This window comes from Platalea leucorodia, assembly GCF_965183815.1.
Source record: "Platalea leucorodia genome assembly, chromosome: 6".
NCBI classification, from domain to species: Eukaryota; Metazoa; Chordata; class Aves; order Pelecaniformes; family Threskiornithidae; genus Platalea; species Platalea leucorodia.
The window spans coordinates 57,832,569-57,858,205 of NC_138828.1; the positions used below are offsets into that span (position 1 = coordinate 57,832,569).

General features: G+C 40.8%; 1 protein-coding gene across 1 annotated transcript in view; it reads left to right on the forward strand.

The window, feature by feature from the left end:
- Positions 1-25,637, forward strand: part of CORIN (corin, serine peptidase) — a gene marked incomplete at both ends in the record, with an annotated part of 155,267 nt that overhangs the window by 77,934 nt on the left and 51,696 nt on the right. Inside the window, 2 exons of the mRNA XM_082315508.1 lie at positions 334-515; positions 12,632-12,745. Coding sequence (XP_082171634.1) covers positions 334-515; positions 12,632-12,745 — 296 coding nt within the window. The remainder of the gene's footprint in view (positions 1-333; positions 516-12,631; positions 12,746-25,637) is intronic.

Genomic DNA, 25,637 nt, shown 5'->3' on the forward strand with positions numbered 1-25,637 from the left:
GGGAAGGAGAGGATGAAGAAGCAAGCTTTTCTTCTGTGTGGTGTCAGTGCACCATTATATTGGTTCAACTGTTGATGAAATCTCAGCTTCAGCTTGCACAGAGTTGAACTTAGAAACTGTTCTGAGCTTGATTTGGGCTTAAATTTAGCCTGAAAGCCAGAGGTGATGCCACCTTCAATGAATAATGAAGATTTGGCACTTTTTGGTGTAGCTCTTTAGAATGTAAAATTCTTCAAAATTGTTTATTATTACTTTTTTATCTTTTTACAAAGTTTTCACAATCTACTAGAGTAATAATCCTTTGTATTTTTGTTCTCTGTCTCTTTTCTCCAGTCAAGGCCTCTTGCCCTGCAGGACGTTTTGTGAGGCAGCAAAAGAAGGCTGTGAACCAGTCCTGGGTATGGTAAATGCTTCTTGGCCAGAATTCCTGAAGTGCTCTCAATTCCAAAACAAAACCGAAAATGACACCACTGCAAGGGTATGCTTCTCACCACACCAAGAAAAAGGAAAGCAGTGTATGTTCCCGTTCTTAACTGTTACACTATGTTCATGAGTTCCTATTTAATAATGTACTTTTTATTGTGTAGGAAAAGCTCTGGGATGAAATTAGTATTTCTGGTTCTGTTATTATGTTCCTTCACATTACTGTGATAAAGTCTGTTTGTCAGTTAGTTATAGTTTTGCTGTGCTTCAGGTGTTCAGGCTGAATTTTTTCAGACTTGTATTGATTTGAGGCTTTTTTCTTTTGCATCAAAAATTCTGAGCTGTTTCAAGGAAAGAAGGTAGGAGAAAAGCAATATGCCCTTTAAAAATGTTGTACTGACTTTTTTTTTCGCTAAGCTGTAGTAAATACTGTATTGTTATTTGGGGCAGGAAGCTGATACACATGCCAAATTTCAAGTGTATCTCCTTTTTTCTTGCTGTAAAAATGAGCCCAGAACTGATTGAGAGGTGAACTTTACAAAAATCGTGGTTTGTATACATCCACTCATAGAATCATAGAATCGTAGAATCATTTAGGTTGGAAAAGACCTTTAAGATCACCAGGTCCAACCATTAACCTAGCACTGCCAAGTCCACCACTAAACCATGTCCCTAAGCACCACGTCTACCCATCTTTTAAATACCTCCAGGGGTGGTGACTCAGCCACTTCCCTGGGCAGCCTGTTCCAGTGCCTGACAAACCTTTTGGTGAAGAAATTTTTCCTAATATCCAAACTAAACCTCCCCTGGTGCAACTTGAGGCCATTTCCTCTTGTCCTGTCGCTTGTTACTTGGGAGAGAAGAGACCGACCCCCACCTCACTACAACCTCCTTTCAGGTAGTTGTGGAGAGGCATAATGTCTCCCCTCAGCCTCCTCTTCTCCAGACTGAACCACCCCAGCTCCCTCAGCCGCTCCTCCTAAGACTTGTGCTCTAGGCCCTTTACCAGCTTCATTGCCCTTCTTTGGACACGCTCCAGCACCTCGATGTCCTTCTTGTAGTGAGGGGCCCAAAACTGAACACAGTACTCGAGGTGTGGCCTCACCAGTGCCGAGTACAGGGGCACTGTCACCTCCCTGGTCCTGCTGGCCACACTATTCCTGATACAAGCCAGGATGTTATTGGCCTTCTTGGCCGCCTGGGCACACTGCTGGCTCATGTTCAGCTGTCTGTCAACCAACACCATCAGGTCCTTTTCTGTCAGGCAGCTCTGCAGCCAGTCTCTAAATACAAGGTATTTCCATCTCCTCAGAGTTGCTGCTCTGTTCTCTAGATCCAAATCTAGGCGAGATCAGGCCTGAGAGCAGCAAGCCTGACTCTTTTTTCTCATTGACCCCATTGCTGGAGTTCTGTTGCTGGCATCTGAGACTTTACTGTTGATGTGCATCATCCCATGAGCCTAAGTGACAGAGGCTTGTACAGTCCATCTGTGGGTTCTAACTTTGTTAATGACTTCTGGGTGACAATAAAACAGAAGAAATGATATCATAGAAATTGTTTTTCAGTTTTGTTTAAAAAACGTAAGAAGTTACACACTCAAAACTACCTTAAAAGATCAGTGAGGTTATACAGTGTATCTTTGAACGTTAGTTAATGCTACAATTAAGATTATTTGTATATCCTGGTTATCTCCTTCCACTTTCTGAATATGCATAATGATATAGACTTAAATTATTGGACCAAGTCTTTTTACCAGTTGGATTCTCCATCTCTTAGGGCATGTTTTGAGGGGTCATGAAGTAAAGGAGGCTATTATCCATACCTACCTTCACCTGTGGGAACATTTGTAATGGCTGAGGTGGGGAAATACACAAAGAGGGATTGTGTCTTGATGAAGGCAGTTGAATGCTTTCCAGGAAAACTGGACACCATCCACAAGCCTTTTGTAGAGTTCCTATGGCGTTTTGGGCAAATTGCTGTAGTGAAAGCCACTGGGAGCTCTGTTTTAACCATATGATATAAATATATGCTAAATATGCTGAAAAATTAGGTCTAATGGATCTCTCCAAATGGGAATCATAAGCAAGTCATTATAAAAATGCATATTTTTTTTCCATGCCTCGACTTCCCTTTGTAAAATGGAAATAAAACTGTCCTTTTAGCTCACAGGGATGTTGCAACCATGTGTGTGTTGATGCCTTTGGTATCATAATGATGAACATGATAGGAATTAGGAGTACAATAATTTTGTCTTCATGACAGGTTCAAATAACAAATAAGGTAAGAGGCTGTAGCGTGAATACATAAGTATGGTAAGGGGTTGCACATTGAACAATGAGAGTAACTAGCAATGAGCAATGAGTGACTAGCATATCATTAAGTGAGCACAGAATGAGGTATAATTCTGAAAAAGCAACAGGATGTTAGAGACCTGGGTTTCATGCATGTGTGGCACACAGACTAAATGCAAGGTATGATATAAATGTGCCTATTCAATTTTGACAAATTGTAGCTGGCTGAAGTGTTCAAAAGCCCCACCAAATCTAGATAGCTGAACATCTAGATCAAGCCAGAAGAGACCGCTGACTTCTGAAATTTTCAAGTTTCATAATATCTTCTTGCTAAAATCATGTCTTTAATACTGCTAGAGAATAAGTTTGTTGTAATAGTGCCTGGTTGATGATTCTTACATAGTCTGTGTGGCAGGATTTATATCTATCTAGTAGTGAACTGCGTAAATTACAGAGAAGTACACAGTGGAAGCTTGCCATTTCTCACTAGGGGAAAATTTCTAGAGCCAGTTGTGAGATTCACGGCCCCTACCTGGCAGACCATGGAGACCTAGGCTGCTTATTGGCAATTCTGACATCCTGTTTTATAAAACAAAAGGCATTTTTAATTCATTTTTTCATGAACTACTGTGCATAATTCTGCTTGGATATGAATAGTTTTCATGTAGAATGATAGACTATAGAGATTATTTTGACATTTTTTATTTAAAAGAATGGTTCTAATGTGATTTCTCTATGACTGAAAAAGGTGAGAGTCCAGGTTCACTAGGCGGTTTCTCCTACAGAAATAAATTATGCTGTAGTTGAATATTTCTTTCTGCAATTTGTATATTTGAAAGAATTTACTTGTCTGAATACAGTAGAACAAAACAGCAGGGGTTGGTTCACTGTTCCAATCCCTTTTTACCTAGTGCTCAGCCCAAAGGACTCTTCATGCTCGTCTGAGGGCTCAGTTCCTGGAAATTCCGTGAGCATGTCCTTGGCATATGGCTGCTTATGTCTCAATTTTGTGGTTTCTTTTGGGGACTAGTGCCTCCAGATTACGTGCAGTAAAACCCTTCCTGCCCACATATGCCTTGCATACAATTTGTTTTCTGTGATGATGTAATTCTCTTTTGAGGCTTTAGTTATTTCCTGTATTTATCAAAAATAAAGTCTGGCTGCTATACCTGCTTGTTTTAGCACAGTATCACCCAATCCAAAACAAAATATTCTCTTGATTATTTTTGTCTGATCGTGGCTAAATACTCTATATCCTTCTCATTTTCTGAATTGAAAATTATCACTCCTCCCAAAAATCCTTGAACCTCACATGCCTCTCCAAGCTTTGTTGGAGAATGTATGCTTGACTGATCTTCTAATTAGAATCCAGGGTATTTATCCTGGGGACAATTACTAGCTTTCCTGAAAAATGTTTATTACTTAGAATTGGGATTATCTAGTGGATATATACTTGTTCATGTGTCACTGCTGATATTTATCTCTTTGTCTAGATTTTTTCTCCACAGGCATTGCAAATTGAGTGCATGCTACCACTATGGAGAAACTATTATGACATACATTCCTGATGTGACCACAGATGTACTGAATGTACTAGAAAATCCGAGCCATGTGCCATTATAGTAAAACCATCCGACTGTACAAAATGAGTCACAGAGAAAAAGGTGCAGTTCTGTAGACAGGGCTGCCTCAGTCAGGTTGATATCCTTTCAACACAAGTGACAAGTGAATAGCCAGTAGGTGAGAAAATCAGCTACTCCAAAAATATTTTTAGGAATCCAGCAGTTGAGATTTAAGATAGGTGATTGAACTGGTTTCACAGTTGTAGAGTTGTGAGCATGTAAGGCAGTGAGGGGGAAGCATCATCAGTCACTCACTCCACACGAATCCAGTAATGCATTCTGGGGGGAGAAATCTCAGAAACATTCCTGGGGGCTGCTATATGTATCGCTACTCACAGAATTATTCCAGCTCTGATTTTCTTTCTTGCAGCCGTCACTGTGTTTTTCTGTTATTTTATTTGCTTTGACCAGCCAACATAGCTAATGCTGTCAAAACTGTGGAGAAAAAAAACCCACAGTAGCTTGAATGAGAAGTAAAGCAACACAATGAGCTGACTTAGATTAACATGGAGCTCTCACAAGAGCCCTGACATTATTTTTCAGTTAATTTGAATGGTAAAATGCTTTCAAAAACAGCAGTGAGTATGATGCTTCTGCTTTTTATACAGTGAAACTGTGTAAGCGACAGTATGGAACTGTCAGACAATGTTCACTTTTGTGTTATTACTAAAGAGGCATTATGAATGTCTGTTTCTATTAAAAAATAATGCACAACAGACCTGAACTGCACTTCATAGCCATAAGATTTGTAATAGATAGTACTATTTAAGTTATGTAAAAGTCATAGTACATTAAAATTTAAATATAGAATATAAATTCTGTTGCATTGTTATGTTGCATATTATTTATACTGTTAGTTCTTAAAGGTACAAAAAAGTATATGACAAAAACCAATGAGACCTTTTTTCCAGTGAAAAACTATTTTTAAATAGCTATCAGTTGTGTCAAATTATGAAAATATTTTTCATAACATTTTTTCCAGGAACAAATTTACAGTTTTGTCTTAGGAGATTTTATCTCTCCACAGAATTTTTTTTGCAGTGTTTCACAGAATTTTTTGCAATGTTTTGCAATGTATATGAAAGTACATTTTTTTTTCAGGTACATTTTATTGCAAATCCTCTTGTGATCACAATTTTATTCCTATTCGAGTGAATGTTATAGATTTTAGTCCTGACTCGGATTTAATGAAGACATTAGCTTAGTTTTTTTTCTTTATGTTAGTTTCTTAAAAAATATTGCTCTTTTCTTTGTTTTTTTCTGAACAATGTAAGAAAGGGACTTTACATGCTGTAATGGTTTCTGGGTATTCTAATAATTCCTATATACTATGAATGCCTTCCTAGTAGTGGTTAAACTTTAAATCTGTAAAAAGGAATGAATAAAAAAAGAATAATGAAAAGGAATGAAAGTAAGTAAGTATGTGTATAGGTAACACATGACATTATAAGTAGCATTAAATTATAAGTAACACAGAACTTGTCTGTTCTGTAAGACAAATCTTTGTGAACTTTTTACTCACTGGTTATTGCAGCAGTTTTCACTTGGATACAGTCTTTTAATTAATTTTTTCTGGTTAGAAAACATAGTGGTTGGTGAGCAGGAAAACCATTGCTGATAACCTGGATGATCTCCCTTCTTAGCAAAAACATAGAAATTACTTCTTGTACATGTTGATAAATGCCCTGTGATTTTCAAGGGCATGAAAGGGCTGAATGCATGAATAATTGGAGTGAGCTCTTTTGGCTGTTTGACGATGCCACCACAGGAGCTCTTAGCTTGTTTTAAGCTGGATAAGGAGAATTTAATTGGAGCACCACATTAAGAATATTAGCAATAGTCATTAACAGTTAACGTGTAACATTTTTTAAGATACTGTAAAAACAAATAGGTAATAGATGTATTAATGCCACAACTATAGACTTCAGCTGTACTTCTCTCTTATGATAATAGCATTGCCTTTACTCAAGTTTACCTTTGAGTTTTGCAGTAACTCAGCTGAACAGTTCAAACTTTCTTCTAGTGGCTGTCCTCATACGTTATCTTGTCCTGCATAAGCTGCAATGGTGCAAACAATACAGAAAATACTCAAGAGAATTAATATAATGTATACAAAGAAATGACCAATTTTCTTAATCAAATATGCTTAACTAATGCAGGTCTTGTTTTGTTTTGTTTCAAGAATCAAACACCAATGAAAATTATTCTGATTCTCTTTTTTTCCATGGAGCCCAGTTTATCTTCCAGGATTTTTCACACTGTTATTAATTTAGAGAATTATCTTTGAGGAATACCTTGGAGCAGAGATTCAAAGGCAGTATCTGGTTACAACCAGGTGTTTATTTTTCTGTTGGCCATGTGAAGCTAATTATACATATCCAATACAGAATTTATTTGAGAAAAAGCTTTTAAAATCAGGGAGACATTATCTTCCTTTTGTGCCCTTGCATTCACTTGATGCAGTGAAAAGAAGAAAGAGATGATCTGTGTATATGTAACATTGATACTGACCATCTGCAAAAACAGCAATAGTGGAATAATTCTTTGAGGGAGACAGAATGTTTTTCAGGATTGTGGTGGTGTTTCATGTGAGGAAACATTCACAGTTGAAAAAAATATTTCCCTCAAGCACTCATTCTTTACTTCTGTTGACTCCTCATTATATTTTATTATGTCCTTTGATTTTGTTTTTTCTCCCATTCTGCCTCCCCCACCATGTATCTCTGCCTGCCTTCCTGTTCTTTGCCTGTTTCTTTTCCAGCTTGGAGTTTCCTGTGTGGCCTTTTTAGGCCACTTCTCTAGAGTGCAAGAGAAAAGTCTTTTGTGTTCTTTCTCCCACGGTGTTTTGCATCATAAGGAAGTAGAGAAATGGACAGTTTCTTGGAGGGAAGGATTTGCCAACTTTCCTAATTCTGTGATAGTGATCCTAGTACCAAAACTTCCTAGAATTGATAACGACAAGATGCATACACTGTACCTCAGGGTACTTAGGATATAGGGAGCAGGTGATAAAAGTTTGCAGGCAAGAGAATACAGGGATTCCTCTGTGTTCCACTGTGCTATTGGGACTGTATTGAGTCAGATGAAAAGTCCATCTATCTTGTAATGCTGACTCCAAAAGCTGCCAAAATCAGATGCCCAGAGAAGAATAGAAGAACAGGGCATGACTGACTGTGTGACAATACTTTTCCAAAATACTCCTGCATTTTCCATCTGTTTGAGACTTTTCTGTAATTTGTGACCCACCATAGATTTTTCTTCTATTAATTTGTCCCTTTGTTTCATGAATCTGTGTACATTTTAGCATCCATAGTATGCTGTTGCAAGGTGTTACAGCTTATCTAAGCATTTTATGAAGAGTACCACCTTTTGATTGTTTTAAAAGCAATTTTATTTGATGCTTCCTAGTTCTTTCATAGCATTAGACATGAATGTTGTCTCCTCTTCACTTAAAAAAAAAAATAGCAGCACTTTTCAATGTAATTTTCACAGATTTGCAGTGCTTTATCAGTTGCTGTACCTTGACATGCAACCAGATATCAATCTTGAGGATGGTAGAATAATATGTTCAGTCTGTGCTATCTGCAGCTTTCCAGGGACCTGCCCACATAATCTTCTATAGATCTGAATCTGAATCTGAATTCTCTCAGTGCCAGAAGGCACACAAGGCGCGAACATCGTTCTTCCACTTCGATCGGTCCGCGGCTGCGTGCTCTGGAGTCAAGGGCCACAGCGCAGTCTTCCGTCGGTTTCCCCCTCAGGACATGACCGATCCAACTCCATCTCCTCCTCCTCACTTCGTTACCGATTTTCTCCAGTCTTCTATAGATGGCATTCCAGTAATCCAGCTGCGAAGTACAGCACATAAATGGTCTTGGCTCCTCAGAGACACTTTAGATAGTACACCAGACGTTGGTAAAATAAAGCACCAATGGTGTTTAGTCAGGGGTTCTGGAAGCTTTTCCAGGTTGCAGACCTTTTTTGGGGAAGGTCTAAAACAAGCAAGTTTCTCTATCAGCAAGGGTTGCTTCAATTTTCTTTGGGTTCCTTTTACCTAACATTGTTTCTTGTTATGGAGTTTGGGTGTGTGAATATTTGCATGATTATATTAATAAATCGTGAATTATTGACAGAGGTATCAATAATTAACATTTCCCAGCACATTCCTTTGTAACAACACCTTTACAATTTTTAATAATTTTGGAAAATTTGAGTGGAATGGTCCATAATTTTTTTACTTCAGACATCAGTTTCAGGCTTTATTTCTTCTCCTTCTTCTGCTTTATTTCAAAAAGTCCCAGCATTTCTAAGTATGCAGCTGTTTGCCTGTGTTCAAGAAAGTCTTATAAATGGTTGTGTATCTAAATCCTCTAGGTTTCAGATCAAATACCGAAATTGAACATTCAACAAAAGTGTTTGTTTTACAGCATAAGACAAGGCTTTTATAATTTCCATCAAAATCTGATCTTTGGCGGTATGGTCGAATTGTCAACCTGAAAACCTCTTCTTGCAGCAGCTCGTTAGAAAGCAGAAATTACGTTCATTGGAGGTACTGTTCACAGTGTGTGTTTTCTCCTTGTCCTGAACGCTGCACTGACTGGACCAAACATATCTAGTCATCACCTATTAGAAGACTGCAAGAGGTGAGATCAATTTTTCTTAAAATTCCCTCTGATTGCTGCTGGGTGCTAAAACTGTGAGAAGGAAGAATGATTTCATTCTTCCTCTTGTTTGCATATAACATACAAGCTAAATGGCAAGATGCTTACTTTTAAGTAAGAAGAAATGGAGTAGTGGATTGGGATGGAAATCAGAACGGATAGGAACAGAATAGGATAGAGATGTATTAGGAAGGGAGAGTCAGAATGTTTTGTAAAAGTGCTTGAACACACTTTTCTTCACAGCCCAGAAATTAAGATGGGACTACAGAATCTTTGCTCTTCTGATCTGTAGGAAAAATGGTCAGATAAATATCCTTCCTGTTTTTTACCTGTGTTCTCCCAGGCCAAATCGGCATATTCACACAGAAGGTAGAAGTCTGTTATTGTTGCTCTCTTAGTACCAGTGAAGATCTGTACTGATGGAGATCTGTAAGCAAATCAAGATGGTTCTTTTAATGGTTCTTTTTGATCTATTTATGATGTTTTCTTTCTTGAACATGCAGGAAATTGCATAAAAGTCCAAATTAGAAGAATGTAAGATTTCCAAGTCAGTTAAAGTTGCCTTTCCAACCTCAAACAGCCATTCTTGTATGATGAATTACAATCTTTTGATTATGTTATCATATTCTATTTTTACTTGACATCATCATCTGTGGGATAAACACTGGTCTACAGGGAACTAGAGCCCACACTGAGGAAGGCTGTTGTTTCTAGGGCCCCCTGTAGGGCTTACTGATTGTAGCAATTGGAAAGTGCAATGCGTGAGGTAGGGAGCTGGAGAAACAAAAAGATTTGCTCATAATAAAGAAAATGTGATGTTATAATATAGAATGAGATTCTTTCCCTGTCACTGTTGCAGAGACCATATGTAGTGTTGAGCAAGGCACTGGAATCAAAATTTTCTCAACCGTTCTTTGCACACTTCCAATTAACTGGACTCTTCATTTGTAAGGCTGGGGTTTATTTGCAACTGGAACGTGCTCTTGCAGCTGCAAGTAAAGGTAACAGGAGCTATTCTTTGAACATGTAAAATAACATCAGAGTCTTTACTCTCCAGAAAAAAAAATCACATACTGACATGTCTTAGATTGGACAATTGAAATTATTCTTCATTATTTCTTATAACTTTCACCTTAATATCTCAGTGCCTCATTTTTTCCCCAGAAAAATGAGAATGTGAATGCTATCTAATCTTACGTTGCTCTTAAGACTATCATATTTTGCTATTTGTAATACCCTTCCCAAAATGGTAGAATAGAGGTGAGGCTGTAACTCTTCAGTTAGAAGTTAGGAAACATGTCCAACTACACAGTGGGTAGTGAGGGAACCTACTGAGGAGCACATTATAAGGGTGTGCGAAAGGATGGTGCTAGTGATTTTTGCCCTACCTTGCTTTGGATAAAGGGGCACAAACATTAAATGGCACAAACTAGTTGAAAAATTTTGTTTTAAAGTCTCTTAGGTATTTTGGGCACTTTTCTGTAAAATTAGAAACCTTCTTTAAAATATATTGCATACGTAGCTTTTACTGCAATAACCATGGCCTCATTACACAACTGGAAAATAACGTTTTTACTGCAAAATCAAGATCATGTGCTGCCCAAGTGGAGAGTGCACCTGGGAATGTACTAGAAAAGATTTTGACATTATTCACATAAGTTTTTATTACAAACACATTTTTCGTACAAGGGTGTGTGTGTCACTTGACTAACTCTAAGATTGCCCTGTTTCTGGGGATGATAAAATAATATTTCAGGCTTAGAAAAGCATGTAAATATGTTGAAAAAAAATAATCCCCTGCTGCCGAAAGTTAAGAGTAAAAATGAAGGTGCTGAGAATGTGGGTATCCATTGCCATAGTGCAAGAGAAAGGACTGCTAAGCTAGGACTATTACACCTGCCATATTAAATCTGCCATTGGGACTAAAGAAGGAGCCTTTAATGTGCCTACAAAAAATATAATAATTTCTGCTCATGATCAGCCTTTCTGTATAGCAACATGATATTCTTCACAATTTGCCAAATCACTAGGTGCACAGTGGATGCTGTCATGTACCACTGAGCATTGGACATGCCTAAGCATGCAGAGTGTGTTTTTCAAAAATGAGAAATAGCTCCAGCGTGCACTGACTCTAAGTGCAATTAATTATCCAGATTTCCAGTTTTATTTGTGGAAATTATAAAAGCCTTGTCTTATGCTGTAAAACAAACACTTTTGTTGAATGTTGAATGTTGAATTTCTCCTACAGCAGTAGGGAAAAATGCAAATTTAGGCATTTTAAAATGAGGAATATGGAGCTTTGTTGTGATCAGGTGCAAAGTGCCTTTAATGGAGGAGGAGATTCTACAGCTGCTGCTGCTGAAACTGATGGTTTTTCATACCTGTGATTTGCATTGTGGTAAAGCTTGAAAGCTACAATTAGAGATCTTTATTGTTCTTGGCAAACTTGGATACAAAGTTTGAATTACGTTGGAATTTCTATGAGTAGAATTTTGAACTGTCATGAGATTTTATTGTTTGAACTTGCTGTTCTCACACATGGATACATTTAGTAGCTTTACACTGCAAAGTGACAGGATTTTTACACTGCAAAGTGACAGGATTTTTTTCCTCCAGCTAATTCTCATTTCAGGTATGTATGCTTAAAGTAAAGTTATTGGGGTTTTTTTTGCTGATCTTTTACTGGAGGTGAAACTTTCTGTTTTGTTTAGCTTTGTTGAGTAGCCTGACTGTTAACTGTGACTTTTGGACTGCCTCCCTCCCCCCCAAAAAAACCCACCACCAGGTTCTGTACTGAATATTTGCTTTTCTACTTGACATCTTTACTTTGCATACCCATGTAATTTTCACTTGATATCTTTCCTCATCTGTATGCTTTACAGGAATTTTTCTCAGCCAATGATTTCTAAAGCAAAGGCTTGTAAGTTTGGTCTCTGTTGCGTGGACTAAGGTGTAAACAAATTAATGGTGGTCTGCATCTCTATATTTTAAGTGCCTTGAAGGACTTGAATGGGAAGGTGTTATGAGCTCCATCCTTCTGACCATAATGGCCCTGAAAGGTATCTCCAGTGGGATACCTAAAGCTCTAGGGTGTTTTATTGTTTCTTTAGGTATCTCAGTTCCCCATATATCGAATAGCAATGATGACTGTCTTCTAATGTTCAGGGAGTGGTAAGAATGTTTGAGGAATCCTTCCCCTCTAGAAAGGTGTCTGTGCTATGACACTGTTAAGTCTCAATGTGGTAATCTTTTGCCTGAACACCTAGGCTGGGAAGATCCATCTATTGTAACTTTAGTTGGATATTTAATCCGATGCATCTATTTAATGGGAAGAAAAAAGAGCTTGTTTAATCCCCTCCTAAGGTCAGTTTTTAACAGTTACTCTGTACAGCTGCTTTTTAGAAGTAATGGTAGATTGAACCTCACTGATTAACTCAGCCTAGATACCTATTTTTGAAATAACAAAAGTTAGATGAAAATGCCAGTTTGCACTTGCTTGAATTTGATTAATTTGGGGTTTGTTGCTTAAGTACATCAATTGAGACTCAATTGTTCTAACTGTCTTTCATTTCTGCTTATTTCTTCTTACCCTGAAAAGTTTAACATGCATTCTTTCTTTTCTTCTCTTTTCCAGCACTGTGTGGAGGAGAGGAGAGTTTCTTGTGTGCCAGTGGGATCTGCATCCCAGGGAAACTGCAGTGTAATGGCTACAATGACTGTGATGATTGGAGTGATGAGGTCCATTGCAGTAAGTTTTTTAAACCTTGCAGTGTTCGTTCCACTGAGGCGCTGAATCCATTCAGGGAAACCTAAAAACTAAAGAAGGCTATTGGCACAGAATAGGAGCTTTGCATAGTATTTGCGTATATTGACATTTGAACTCTCTCAGTTGCCGTTGAATATGTGTACCTTTGTTCACTTCGACTACAGCATGTGGTTTTGATCTATCAAATTTTATGCCTGGAAGCAGATTCTAAGATTTTTTGCAAGGAGCCATGTGGAAATTAGAAGTATTTTGGGGCTTTTTTTTTTTAAAATGGATCAATAACATGCATCACAAGAGCACTTCTGGTAATAAACTGAAGACTGTTAGTTGTATCTTTTTCCTAGTCCTTGGCACTGATTTTACAGCAGATGCAAAATCATCTGTTTAGAAAGTTCTCTTGGCCTCAACCCTGGGTGTGTTTTATTTAAATAAATCCCAGTATATGGTGCAGGAGAAAAGAAAAATGAATATACATGCTTAACATCTTAATTTCTTATTTAGTTCTCTGTGGTAGTGTGTATCTTTAGAGCTCCTATGTGTTTTTCCGTGTTGAAAAAAACATCCTTGGACTACTAACACCTTTAGAAAAGCTGAGCAAATGTACAGTGGGAAAACAATGAAAAGGGAAAAAAAAAAAAGAAAAAAGGAAAATGTGGAACAATGACTAAATAGGGACTATAGTAGGACACAGTGCTGTGCATTCAGACATTGGAAAATGTCAGACCTGTGGTTGAGTTCCAGACTGTGCAGTTTAGACTCACCTCAAAAGATTTGTTCTTATCAGTGATTTAAGAGCCTGGGCATTCCAAGACACACAAAGCTGTTTTTAAGGAAGTTGCTGATTGATAGATTTTTATCTGGGATACTCCAAGGAATAAATGACGGCTGCAATTTCCCCCTGGTCTCAATATGAATGAGGCTAGAGCTTGATTTTCCTTTAATAGCCTACAATTGATTTAATGGAGGTTGATATAATTTCTGTTACATGAAAAGTATTGTATGTTTTTATCTTGGAATTTTTCCTGTCAGTGTTAACTTCAGTTTTTAATGTAAGCTAAAAAATTTTAAAATGCCTGTGGGACTATGGCTCTCAAGTTCCATTAGAAATGAGAAAAGAAGAAATTAGTAATATAAGAATAAAAATATTATGTGTCCTGAAAAAGCAAGCATTATAAATTTAATGAGTTAAGATTACCTTTAAAAGAAAGCCTGTCTGTTAAATGATACCAGGTTTATAGGCAGAATACTTGGTAAGAGTTGGGGTGTAGGTCAAATAAGGCCTTCTTGAATTACACAGCAGAAATAACAAAACCAAAGGAGAACCTGGTTGCCTGAAAACTTGTCTGATAAAAGATGCTGTGTTTCCTGCAGTCCTTGCCCCTCTCAAATTCTTAAGTCACCTCATAGAATCAGAATAGTTTGGGTTGGAAGGGACTTTTAAAGGACATCTAGTCCAACTCCACTGCAATGGGCAGGAATATCTTCAACTAGATCAGGTTGCTCAGAGCCCCGTCCAGCCTGACCTTGAATGTTTCCAGGGATGGGATGGGGCATGTACAACCTCTCTGGGCAACCTGTTCCAGTGTTTCACCACCCTCATTGTAAAAGATTTCTTCCTTATATCTAGTCTGAATCTACCCTCTTTTAGTTTAAAACCATTACCCCTTGTCCTGTTGCTACTGGCCCGTCTAAAAAGGCTTTCCCCATCTTTCTCATAAGTCCCCTTTAAGTACTGAAAGGCCACTCCTTCTTCAGGCTGAACAACCCCAACTCTCTCAGCTTTTCCTCATAGCAGAGGTGTTCCATCCCTCTGATCATTTTTGTGGCCCTCCTCTGGACCTGCTCCAACAGGTCCATGTCCTTCCTGTGCTGAGGACTCCAGAGCTGGACACAGTACTCCAGGTGGGGTCTCACCAGAGCAGAGTAGAGGAGCAGAATCACCTCCCTCAACCTGCTGGCCACACTTCTTTTGATGCAGCCCAGGATACGGTTGGCCTTCTGGGCTGCAAGAGCACATTGCTGGCTCATGTCCAGCTTTTCATCCACCAGTACCCCCAAGTCCTTCTCCTCAGGGCTGCTCTCAATCCCTTCATCCCCCAGCCTGTATTGATACCAGGGATTGCCCCAACCCAGGTGCAGGACCTTGTTGAACCTCATGTTGAACTTGGCCTTGTTGAACCTCATGACGTTCACATGGGCCCACTTCTCCAGCCTGTCCAAGTCCCTCTGGATGGCATCCCGTCCCTCAGGCGTGTCAACCGCACCACTCAGCTTGGTGTCATCTGCAAACTCGCTGAGGGTGCACTTGATCCCACTGTTCATCTGGACCTTGAGCCGTTGACCACTATCCTATGGAAGTGACCATCCAACCAATTCCTCATCCACCGAAAAGTCTATCCATCAAATCCATATCTCTCCAATTTAGAGAGAAGGATATTGTGGGGGACGGTGTCAAAGGCCTTATGGAAGTCCAGATAGATGACATCTGTAGCTCTTCCCTCATCCACTGATGTAGTCACTCCATCATATAAGGCCACTAGGTTGGTCAGGCAAGATATGCCCTTGGTGAAGCCATGCTGGCTGTCTCGAGTCACCTCCCTGTCCCCCATGTGCCTTAGCATAGCTTCTAGGAGGATCTGTTCCATGACCTTCCCAGGCACAGAGGTGAGGCTGACAGGTAAGTAGTTCCCAGAGTCCTCCTTTCTACCCTTCTTGAAAATGGGGGCAATATTTCCCTTTTTCCAGTCCCCAGGGACTTCACCTGATTGCCGTGACTTTTTAAATATCATGGAGAGTGGCTTGGCAACTACATCAGCCAGTTCCCTCAGGACTCTGGGATGCGTCTCGTCAGGTCCCATAGACTTATACGTTCAAGTTCTTCAGGTGGTCACAAACCTGATCTTCTCTTACAGTGGGAGGGACTTTGCTCCCCCAGTCCCTGTCTTGTGATCCATCCACTTGAGAGGTGTGGGAAGAGAGGTTGCCAGTGAAGACTGAGGCAAAAAAGTTGTTGAGTACCTCAGCCTTCTCCTCATCTGTTGTTACCAGTTTATCAGTTGTGTTTGTCGGGGGATATGCTTTCTTTGACCTTCCTTTTCGGGCTGACATATCTATAGAAGCCCTTCTTATTATTCTTTGCGTCCCTTGCCAAGTTCAGCTCCAGCTGCACCTTGGCCTTCCTGACCCCATCCCTACACAATCAGGCAACGTCTCTATACTCTTCCCAGGATACCTGTCCCTGCTTCCACTCCCTACGCGTTTCCTTCTTGCCCTTTAGTTTGACCAGCAGGTCTCAACTCATCCGTACCGGTCTCTTGCCTTCCTTTCCTGTTTTCTTACACCTGGGGATTGAGAGCTCTTGTGCTCTATGGAAAGCATCCTTAAAGATCTGCTAGCTCCGTTCTGCTCCCTTGTCCCTGAGGGCAGTTTCCCAGGGGGTCCTATTGACTAACTCCTTGAAAAGCTGGAATTTTGTTTTCCTAAAATTCAGGGTCCTAACTTTACTTGTCGCCTGTCCCATATCCCTCAGGACTGTGAACTCCACCAGTGCATCATCACTGCAGCCCAGACTGCCTGCAATCTTGACATCACTGATTAGCTCACTTGTGTTGGTGACCATCAGGTCCAGTATCGCGTCCCTTCTGGTAGGACTGTCTTATTACCTGGCTTAAGAAGTTTTCCTCAAGGCACTCCAGGAGTCTCCTGGATTGCCTACAGCTCACTGTGCTACTTTTCCAGCAGATGTCGGAGTGGTTGAAGTCCCTCAACAGGATGAGTGCCTGCAAGCGCGATGCCTCCTGTAGCTGGAGCAAGAAGGCTTCATCAGTAGGCTCCTTGATCGGCAGCCTGTAGTAGACACCAACCACAAGGTTCTCTTTGTTGTGTTGGTCTCTAATTCTTACCAATAAGTTTTCAACCTGTTCAGGGCTGTTCTTCAGAGACAGCTTTTCACACTCTACCCATTTCTTGATGTAGAAGGCAACTCCTCTGCCCTTCGTTCCTCGCCTGTCCCTTCTGAACAGTCTGTAGCCATCGATAGCTGCACTCCAGTCATGGGATTTGTCCCACCAAGTTTCAGTAATGGCAACTAGGTTGGAGCTTTCTAGCAGCATGGTGGCTTCCAACTCCTCCTGTTTGTTGCCCATGCTGCGTGTGTTGGCGTAGAGGTGCTTCAGCTGGGCTGTCGGCCGTGTCACCTTCTTAGAGGAACACACCTTAATTCCTTTGAGCTATTTCACTGGTGTTTCCCTGTTGGGCCCCTATTACCTTAGGAGCCCCTGACTCATCTCTGTAAGACTTCAAGTGTGCGCCAGTGTACCCAGCACGCCTCAGACCAACAGGCTGAGGGCCCTTGCTAGCACCCCATCCCTCTAACTTTAGTGTGTTGTCCCACAGCTTGTCATGGGCAAGCCTGATATTATCCCTCTCCCCCTTCAAGTCTAGTTTAAAGTTCTGTCAATGAGCCCTGTTGGCTTGTGAGCAAAGACCCTCTTCCCCCTTTGAGAAAAGTGAATCCCATCTGAAGCCAGCAGGCCTGGCACCATGTAGGCCATCGCATTATCAAAAAACCCCAAATTGTGGTGGTGACACCAGCCATATATTAATAGACTGGGTCCATCTGTTTCTTCCAGTGTCGCTGCCCACAACTGGAAGGATAGAGGAAAAAATTACCTGTGCTCCAGATTCCCTTACCAACCATCCCAAGGCCCTGAAGTCTCTTTTAATCGCCCTTGAACTATGCGTTGCGGCTTCATCGCCACCCACATGGAAGAGCAATAATGGGTAATAGTCCAAGGGCCATACCAGGCTAGGAAGTTTCCTAGTGATGTCCTTAACCCAGGCCCCAGGGAGGCAGCAGACTTCCCTAAGAGGAGGATCTGTCTGGCATATTGGACCCTCTGTTCCCTTCAGAAGGGAGTCACCTACAACTATAACATGTCTTTTCTGCCTCGTGGAGGTGGTCATGATATGGGATGTAGGCCTTTATGACCTTGGCAACACCTCTGGTGTAGATGGACCGTCATCCACATCATCCTTTGACTGGCCTTCTACATCCAGAGCCTCATACCTGTTGTACAGAGGCACCTGGGAAGGTGAGGTGGGGAAGGAGGGGGTTTGCCTGCCACCCCGAGTGTGGACTTGCTTCCATTCACTCCTTTCCTTTAAGCTACTGCCTTCAGCCTGGCAGGGGGAGGATACAGAATCCCCTCGATCTTGTTTTTTTTTCTGGTGGCTGTTCCTGTTCCTGTCTCAGGGAGGGCAGAGCATGGTTCCACCAGTCTATCTCTTTCTCTATCTCCCTGATGCTCCTTAACCTTTCTACTTCCTCTCGTAGCTCTGCCACCAGGCTGAGCAGATCGTCCACTTGGTCACACCTCACTGCTGCCATCCTTACCAGTGAAAGGCAGCCCTGCACGCCCTGCAGCCTGAGACCTGGATGGCTGCGTGTTTTCGTGGGAGTTCTGTCTGGGTTGCCACATCCATTCTGGCGAGTGCAGAGGACATGGCTTTCTGCCAGGTGGATACCATAGCTAAGCTCCTTCTGAGAGTGATGACCACCAATTGAACTCACCTGTTGAGCTGGTAGGGTGATGACACCTTGCCATGCAAACTGCCGCACCACACTCTGGTCGCTAGCGTTCCCCAGGCTGCTTTTTATAGGTGTGGGGTGGCCACGGTTGCTCTGGCAATGCCCAGGCCTTGTCAGCATCTCTCAGGAGAGCTGCTGGCTCCCAGTGGGTCTCTCTGCTCCCCTGGCATTTCCCTGCCTCAGGAAACCCCTCTGTGCACTGACATCTGCTGCTCCGCTGCAGATCGGGCTGGCTCCGGAGCAGCTCACCTCGGTGACTGACCAGGATTAGAGGAACATTTTTACCAAAATTTATTAAGGCATAGAAATACACCATGAAGACACTCAGGGCAACCTTACTGTTACCTTGTACTAGCTATTTTTGTTGCCAAGTAATAACCCTAAAATTATTGGTTTTGCACAGCAGCATTTTATTCCTGGTTTCAGTTTAACACACTTTTAAAGGTGCATTAGTTTGGGATATTTTCATTATCTTCCCTCTTGCTACTAAGAAGAGACCTTTGGGCATCCTGACAGTTCATGTCCCCTTTTCTGACAAAAGGCCACAGCCATGTGTGAGGGCAGCTATGTTCTTATTTGTCATTGGAATGAAGAAGTTTCTTCTTCTATTGAGAAAAACGCAAAACTACTAAACTTCCATTAATGAAAAATAAATGGCAAAAATTACCCTAAAAATATATTTACTTCAAGTCCAACCAATGTATGCAAGTTTTAAGTGTATGAGTAGTTTGAAGAGTCTGCCTTATTCCTGTAGGGATCATTATAGATAACTGAAGGTTATAATTCTATAATGAATTCATAATTAAATTTATTAAATGGTGGTTTTTGAATTCTTAAAACACTTCTCCTTCGATCAAAGTATATGCTATCAAATTTAAGTCTTATCCTAGGCTCATCCATAAGATGTTTCTATTCAGTTTCAAGATAGCTCAGTAGTAACTTTCACAGTGACTGACATTTCCATAATAATGAAAATATTCAGTACTCCCCAAAATTTGGTTGCTATTCACCATTTAATTATTAAATATTTGGCAATATTTAGCAATATTTGAGAAAGAAAATAAAAATTTGAATGTTTATGCTTTGTTCTATTTTGTATAAACTGAATTCTGACTGCTAGTGCTTACACATAGCTTTCCAGTATTTAATGGGATCCAGAACAACACATGGAAAAGTTGTTCCCTTCTTATTAAGTCCAAACTATGTTTGCTCATAGGAAAGTTCTATCTAGCGTGAAATTTATTTTCAAATTTTTGCTGTTAACCTTGAGGATGAGGGGAATGGAGTATATGAAACAATAGCAGCAGATTTAGCTTAGAGCAAACAGCATTAATGCATTGACCAGGGTAACTAGGTATAAACATGTGGCTCACTTCTAGTCTAATTTCTGCTCCATTGCTTGCTGGGGAGCTGTTTTGTCTGCTTGAGAATCGTAAACAAAGAGTGTGGGTAATATAGATGGAGAAAAATATTTGGACTCTTTGTTCTAGCAAACAAACTTATGTAGCAGTAGATTGTTTAGGAGCAAAAATTATACAGAAAGGCAAGTATTTCTACTGCTGGAGTCTTGTGAAGAGACCACATGAGACTCTTCACTATCTCCATGAGTTGGTCAGAGCTGTGAGGAGAATCTTTTCATTACAGTTACTTCCCAAATGAGATTAAAAGCCTTTTAAACTCAAAAGGCGAAGCTTTATTAGAATGTAAAAGAAAACATTAACCCTTTAAGAGAAAAAAATAACCCTTTAAAAGGGAAAACTGAAAGAAACTTGATAAGGTAGAATAGAAATGAAAAGGATTTATGAACAAAACTGCCTTTGCTGACTGTCACCTTGAAGGCTGGGTCTTTGGGCTTGGTTTCAGTAATCTCAGGAACTTTCTTTTTCTCAGCAAATTCTGTTCTGTGTTCTTTCGCCCTTGGGCAGTTTCTTTATCACAGTGCAGCCCTGTCCATGTGTTTTTTTCCTGCCCTTTCCAGCTTTGTTTCAGTCTCTGATGTGATTTAAGTTCGCTCCTTGTTGAATTCTCACTCTGCCTCCTCTACTCTGTAAAAGCTGTAACATAACATAGAACTGCACGCAAACAGATAGGTTTCTCGGGGATGACAATAATTGTGCTGATAATGAATTCTGGGGGGAGAAATAGATTTCTCTCAGCTATACACTGTATTGGAGTCACAGTAATTCATTTCATTCTGATATATGTTAATGAGATGGATTGAAAATTGAGGTGGATTGAAAACTAGATGAATGGTTGGGCCCAGAGGGTGGCAGTCAGAGGCAGGAAGTCTGTTTGGAGGCCACTAACTAGCAATGTACCCCAGGATCAATACTGGGTCCAAATGCATTCAACATCTTCATTAATGACCTGGATGATGGGGCAGAGTGTACCCTCAGCAAGTTTGCTGATGACACCAAACTGGGAGGAGTGGCTGTCACACCAGAGGGTCATGCTGCCATCCAGGAGGACCTCAACAGGTGGGAGAAATGGTATGACAGGAACCTCAGGAACTTCAACAAGGAGAAGCGCAGAGTCCTGCACCTGGGAAGGAACCTGCACTGGTATATGCTGGGGGCCACCCAGTTGGAAAGCAGCTTGGCAGAAAAAGACCTGGGGGTCCTGGTGGACATCAAGTTGAACATGAGCCAGCAATGTGCCCTTGCCGTAAAGAAGGCTAATGGTATCCTGGGCTGCATTAGAAAAAGTATCCATACCCTCTACTCTGCACTGGTGAGGCTACACCTGAAGTACTATGACCAGTTCTAGGCTCTTCAGTACCAGAGAGACATGGACATGATGGATAGAGTACAGCGAAGGGCTACAAAGATGTTTAAGGGACTGGAGCATCTGTCCTATGAGGAAAGGCTGAGAAAACTGGGACTATTTAGCCTAGAGAAGGCTGAGGGGGCATCTTATCAATGTATATAAATGCCTGAAGGGGAGGTTGTAAAGTAGATGGAGACAGGCTCTTCTCATTGGTGCTCAGTGACAGGACAAGAGTCAGTGGGCACAAACTGAAATACTGAAGGTTCCTCTCAAATATCAGGAAACATTTCTTTTTTTTACTATGAGAGTGACCAACCACTGGCACAGATTGCCCAGAGAAGTTGTGGAGATTCCATCCATGGAGGTACTCGGAAGCTGTCTGGACACAGTCCTGGGTAACTGGCTTTAGGTGTCCCTGCTTGAACAGAGGGGGTTGGGCCAGATGACTTCCAGAGATCCCTTCCAACCTCAACTATTCTGAGATTCTGAGAATGGAAATGGTCCTCAGTGTGTCTAGGCAGTGGCACTTAAAGCTTAAGCTTTGAAAAAAATAAAAAAGCTAAAAAATAGCATATTTTTTCATCTAGATAGTTAAAGCACTTTATAGAATTTCAGAACAGGATTCTGTAAAGTGTAACTAATTGTATCTTTGTAAGGGTATTTGACAGATTTAGATTCAAAAGACTGAAGCTTGCCAATGTAATTGGATGCAATGGGTGACCTCATTGAGAAGAAAAGCCATATGTATCCTAAACAAAACTTATTTCACTCCCTTGCACTCAATCTCGTGGATTTAATTGTCTCACCCCTAGGGTGTACACAAGTGGTCTGGCCAGAATCACTTTCTTTTTGACAGTGAAAAACACTGGATTTGTGTCCTCATAATGTCTTGGTTTCTTTTTGGTTAGCAGTGACAATTTACTCTTCTGACAAGCATTTTGCAGTCTGAGGGATTGAGTATTCTTTTGAAAATATTCCTGAGACTCACATTTTTTTTGCTTTCCTTGTGTCTCCAGGGTTGTTCTTGATCTTCAGGATCGAGTCACCCTCAGTAAGTTTGCAGATGACACCAAGTTGGGTGGAAGCGTTGATCTGCTGGAGAGTAGGAAGGCCCTACAGAGGGACCTGGACAGGCTGGATCATTGGGCTGGGGCCAACTGTATGAGATTCAACAAGGCTCAGAGCTGAGTCCTGCACTTGGGTCACAACAACCCCATGCAATGCTACAGGCTGGGGGAGGAGTGGCTGGAGAGCTGTCTGGCGAAAAATGATCTGGGGGTGTTGGTTGACAGCCGCCTGAACATGAGCCAGCAGTGTGCTCAGGTGGCCAAGAGGGCCAATGGCATCCTGGCTTGTATCAGGAATAGTGTGGCCAGCAGGACCAGGAAGGTGACAGTGCCCCTGTACTCGGCACTGGTGAGGCCGCCCCTCGAGTACTGGGTTCAGTTTTGGGCCCCTCACTACAAGAAGGACATGGAGGTGCTGGAGCGTGTCCAAAGAAGGGCAACAAAGCTGGTGAAGGGTCTGGAGAACAAGTCTTCTGAGGAGCGGCTGAGGGAGCTGGGGTTGTTTAGCCTGGAGAAGAGGAGGCTGAGGGGAGACCTTATTGCTCTCTACAACTACCTGAAAGGAGGCCGTAGCGAGGTGGGGGTCGGTCTCTTCTCCCAAGTAACAAGCGATAGGACGAGAGGAAACGGCCTCAAGCTGCGCCAGGGGAGATTTAGATTGGATATTAGGAAAAATTTCTTCCTGAAAGGGGTTGTCAAGCGTTGGAACAGGCTGCCCAGGGAAGTGACTGAGTCACCACCCCTGGAGGTATTCAAAAGAAGGGTAGGTGTGGTGCTTAGGGACATGGTTTAGTGGTGGACTTGGCAGTGTTGGGTTAACAGTTGGACTCAATGAGCTTAAGAGTCTTTTCTAACCTAAATGATTCTGTGATTCTTGTTTACTTATCTTTAGGTCAGGTTGTTATTAATTTACTTGCTGCCTGATCATTTAAATAATGTCACACTTACAGTGCTCTGTAGCAATTAACATATAGCATTCCTTTGAATCTTGTTCTGCTCTTGCTTCTGATGCCTTCTTGCACATACATATTTCCTTTCGTATTTAATTCATATTAATATTAATATTTCTTTTATCCATCTCTACGTTTCCTCCTCCATTTTTGTTAAAGACATCTGCAGTAATAGCAGAGCAGCTTGCTTGTCTGCTGCTTCAGTGCCAATTCCAGTAAGCTGGTGGGTGCATTGATTCATGCTTGTAATGCTGTGATCAGCTCCTTTGATAGCAGGATGAGGTGACAAGAGATGAAGCCCATCCACCTCAGTACCTTTGGTCTTAAAGGTACTGCTCAATCAGGTTTGGTTCATAATTCCAGATTAAAAAAAAAGTAAATATATCCAGAGGCATTCTTCTGGGATGTCCAGAAGCTTCTGTTGAAGCGGACTTCTTATATTTGTTTTAGATGCTACCAGTTTGGGGAGATGTCTCTGGTTTTTAGTTATGAAGTTACATACATTAGGGAAGGAGTCATCTGTCCCTGTGCAGGTGGCTTTATCTGAGCTAAATGTCTAAACTGGCTGTACGGAGAATCAGCTGAGAGAAACAGACACTTCTGACGCATGACTTGTCTGATTTTAAGCAGATACTTTAAATGGGATATGTGCTTTAGAAACTAAATTATGTAGATGTCTAAAGTTACACAAGTGAATCTTACAGCTGTGCCTCCTTAGTTTTAATGTTGAAAATTATATACGTTATGAAATGTGGAAGTCTCTGGTTTTAATCTTTTTCGTATTAATAGTTCTTCCTACAATCTCCTTTCAGAATTCTGCATCAAGAAATTGGTCACATAATGCAATTGCTTTTCTGTTCCTGGCTCTTGACATGCATTTTTCTCTTCTTCCCTTTGATAGGCCATAATAAGTATGCAAGCAATAGTTAGGCTTTAGCAGAATCCATCCCTCTTTTTGAAAGTATAGTTTAATTTACTTAGCAGTGTCACTTTTTTACACAGATATTTAGGATTTCATGATGAAGCTTATACCATCTACTCTGTGACTTTGTGCAATGGAAGGTCCCAGCTGAGGAATCAGAATTCAGCTCAACCAGCTATCAGATAGGAATATGAACAGGAAGGAAGCTGTAACACTGATCTGCAAATCCATAAATTATCAGTGCCAAAACTTGGAACTGTCAGAAGGATCCCGATGAGCAAGTTTTACATGTAATGTACCAAATGCAACAGGCTCTCTTACATCCCTCTGGTTGCACTTACACACACACACTTCCCTAATACGTACATTTGCTTCCTCTTCCTCCTCGTATAACTTTCTCAGTCATACTTCTCTTTCACAAAGGGTGAACAAGATGAAGGCCACTTTAGTAATAAGATACAAAATAAAATGTTTACACATGTGCCACTGCATGCCACATTCCAGAATAGAGCGTCTTGTTGAATTAAGGTCTTTTTTACTCCTAGAAGTGGCAGAATTTGTACATTGAGTCTGAACATAAATCTTTAAACATACATCTTTAAAATGTGGGACTCCTAAAATCACCTGGGCTGAGGTTATTCACGGTCAGAAGGACACATCATGCAACAGTGAAGTGAAAACAGGGTATGCATGAACAGAGATCAAAGGGCTGCTGAATGCAAAAGATTGACCAGGCTTTATTTGTGTTTAGTGGAGTATATAATAGAAATTTGTATTTAATTTTATGAAAACTGTACTTGTTCCATCATTAACAAAATTTAAGTTGAGCCTTTTACAAATGGCAGCTGCAAAGTGCCCATCTTAGAATCATAGATTCATTAAGGTTGGAAAAGACCCTTAAGATCATCGAGTCCAACCGTTACCCTATCACTGCCAAGTCCACCACTAAACCATGTCCTCAAGCACCACGTCTACCTGTCTTTTAAATACCTCCAGGGATGGAGGCTCAACCAGTTCCCTGGGCAGCCTGTTGAAGAAAATGTACGTTAAGACTGTTGGATTTTCATCAAGTGAATCTTATTTCCTTGCAAGGAAGTTTGTATTCTTTTTGTTTACCCTATCTGTGTGGGCCTGAGAGCTGCCATACCCTGAAGGACACTGCTGCGGCTACAGAGGTATGAATGTAAACAGGAATAGGGGTATGGATGGAAATTAAAGAGTAAACTTATCCTGAGGAAACAACATAGAAAAAGACAGCTTTGTTTCATTTGAGGGGCAATGGAAGCATAGAAACTGTCAAGTTACAAACTGATCAATAAGGGTAAAGGTTGCCAGAGTACTTCACGCTGTTGCATACTCAAAACAAGTAATGTTTAGAATTTTACTCTCAGATGGCTATTGTTCTGCTTACATGAAACTAGAACTTAAATATTTTCATTTAGTTTGGGGTTTTTGGTATTTATTGTTTCATGCCTTTTGTTCTTTTAAAGCTAAATTAACTATTGACTACAAAGCTCATGGCTCAGCCATATTATTTTACTTTATGTCCTGAAGCATTGTCCTTTGCATTGTGCTATAA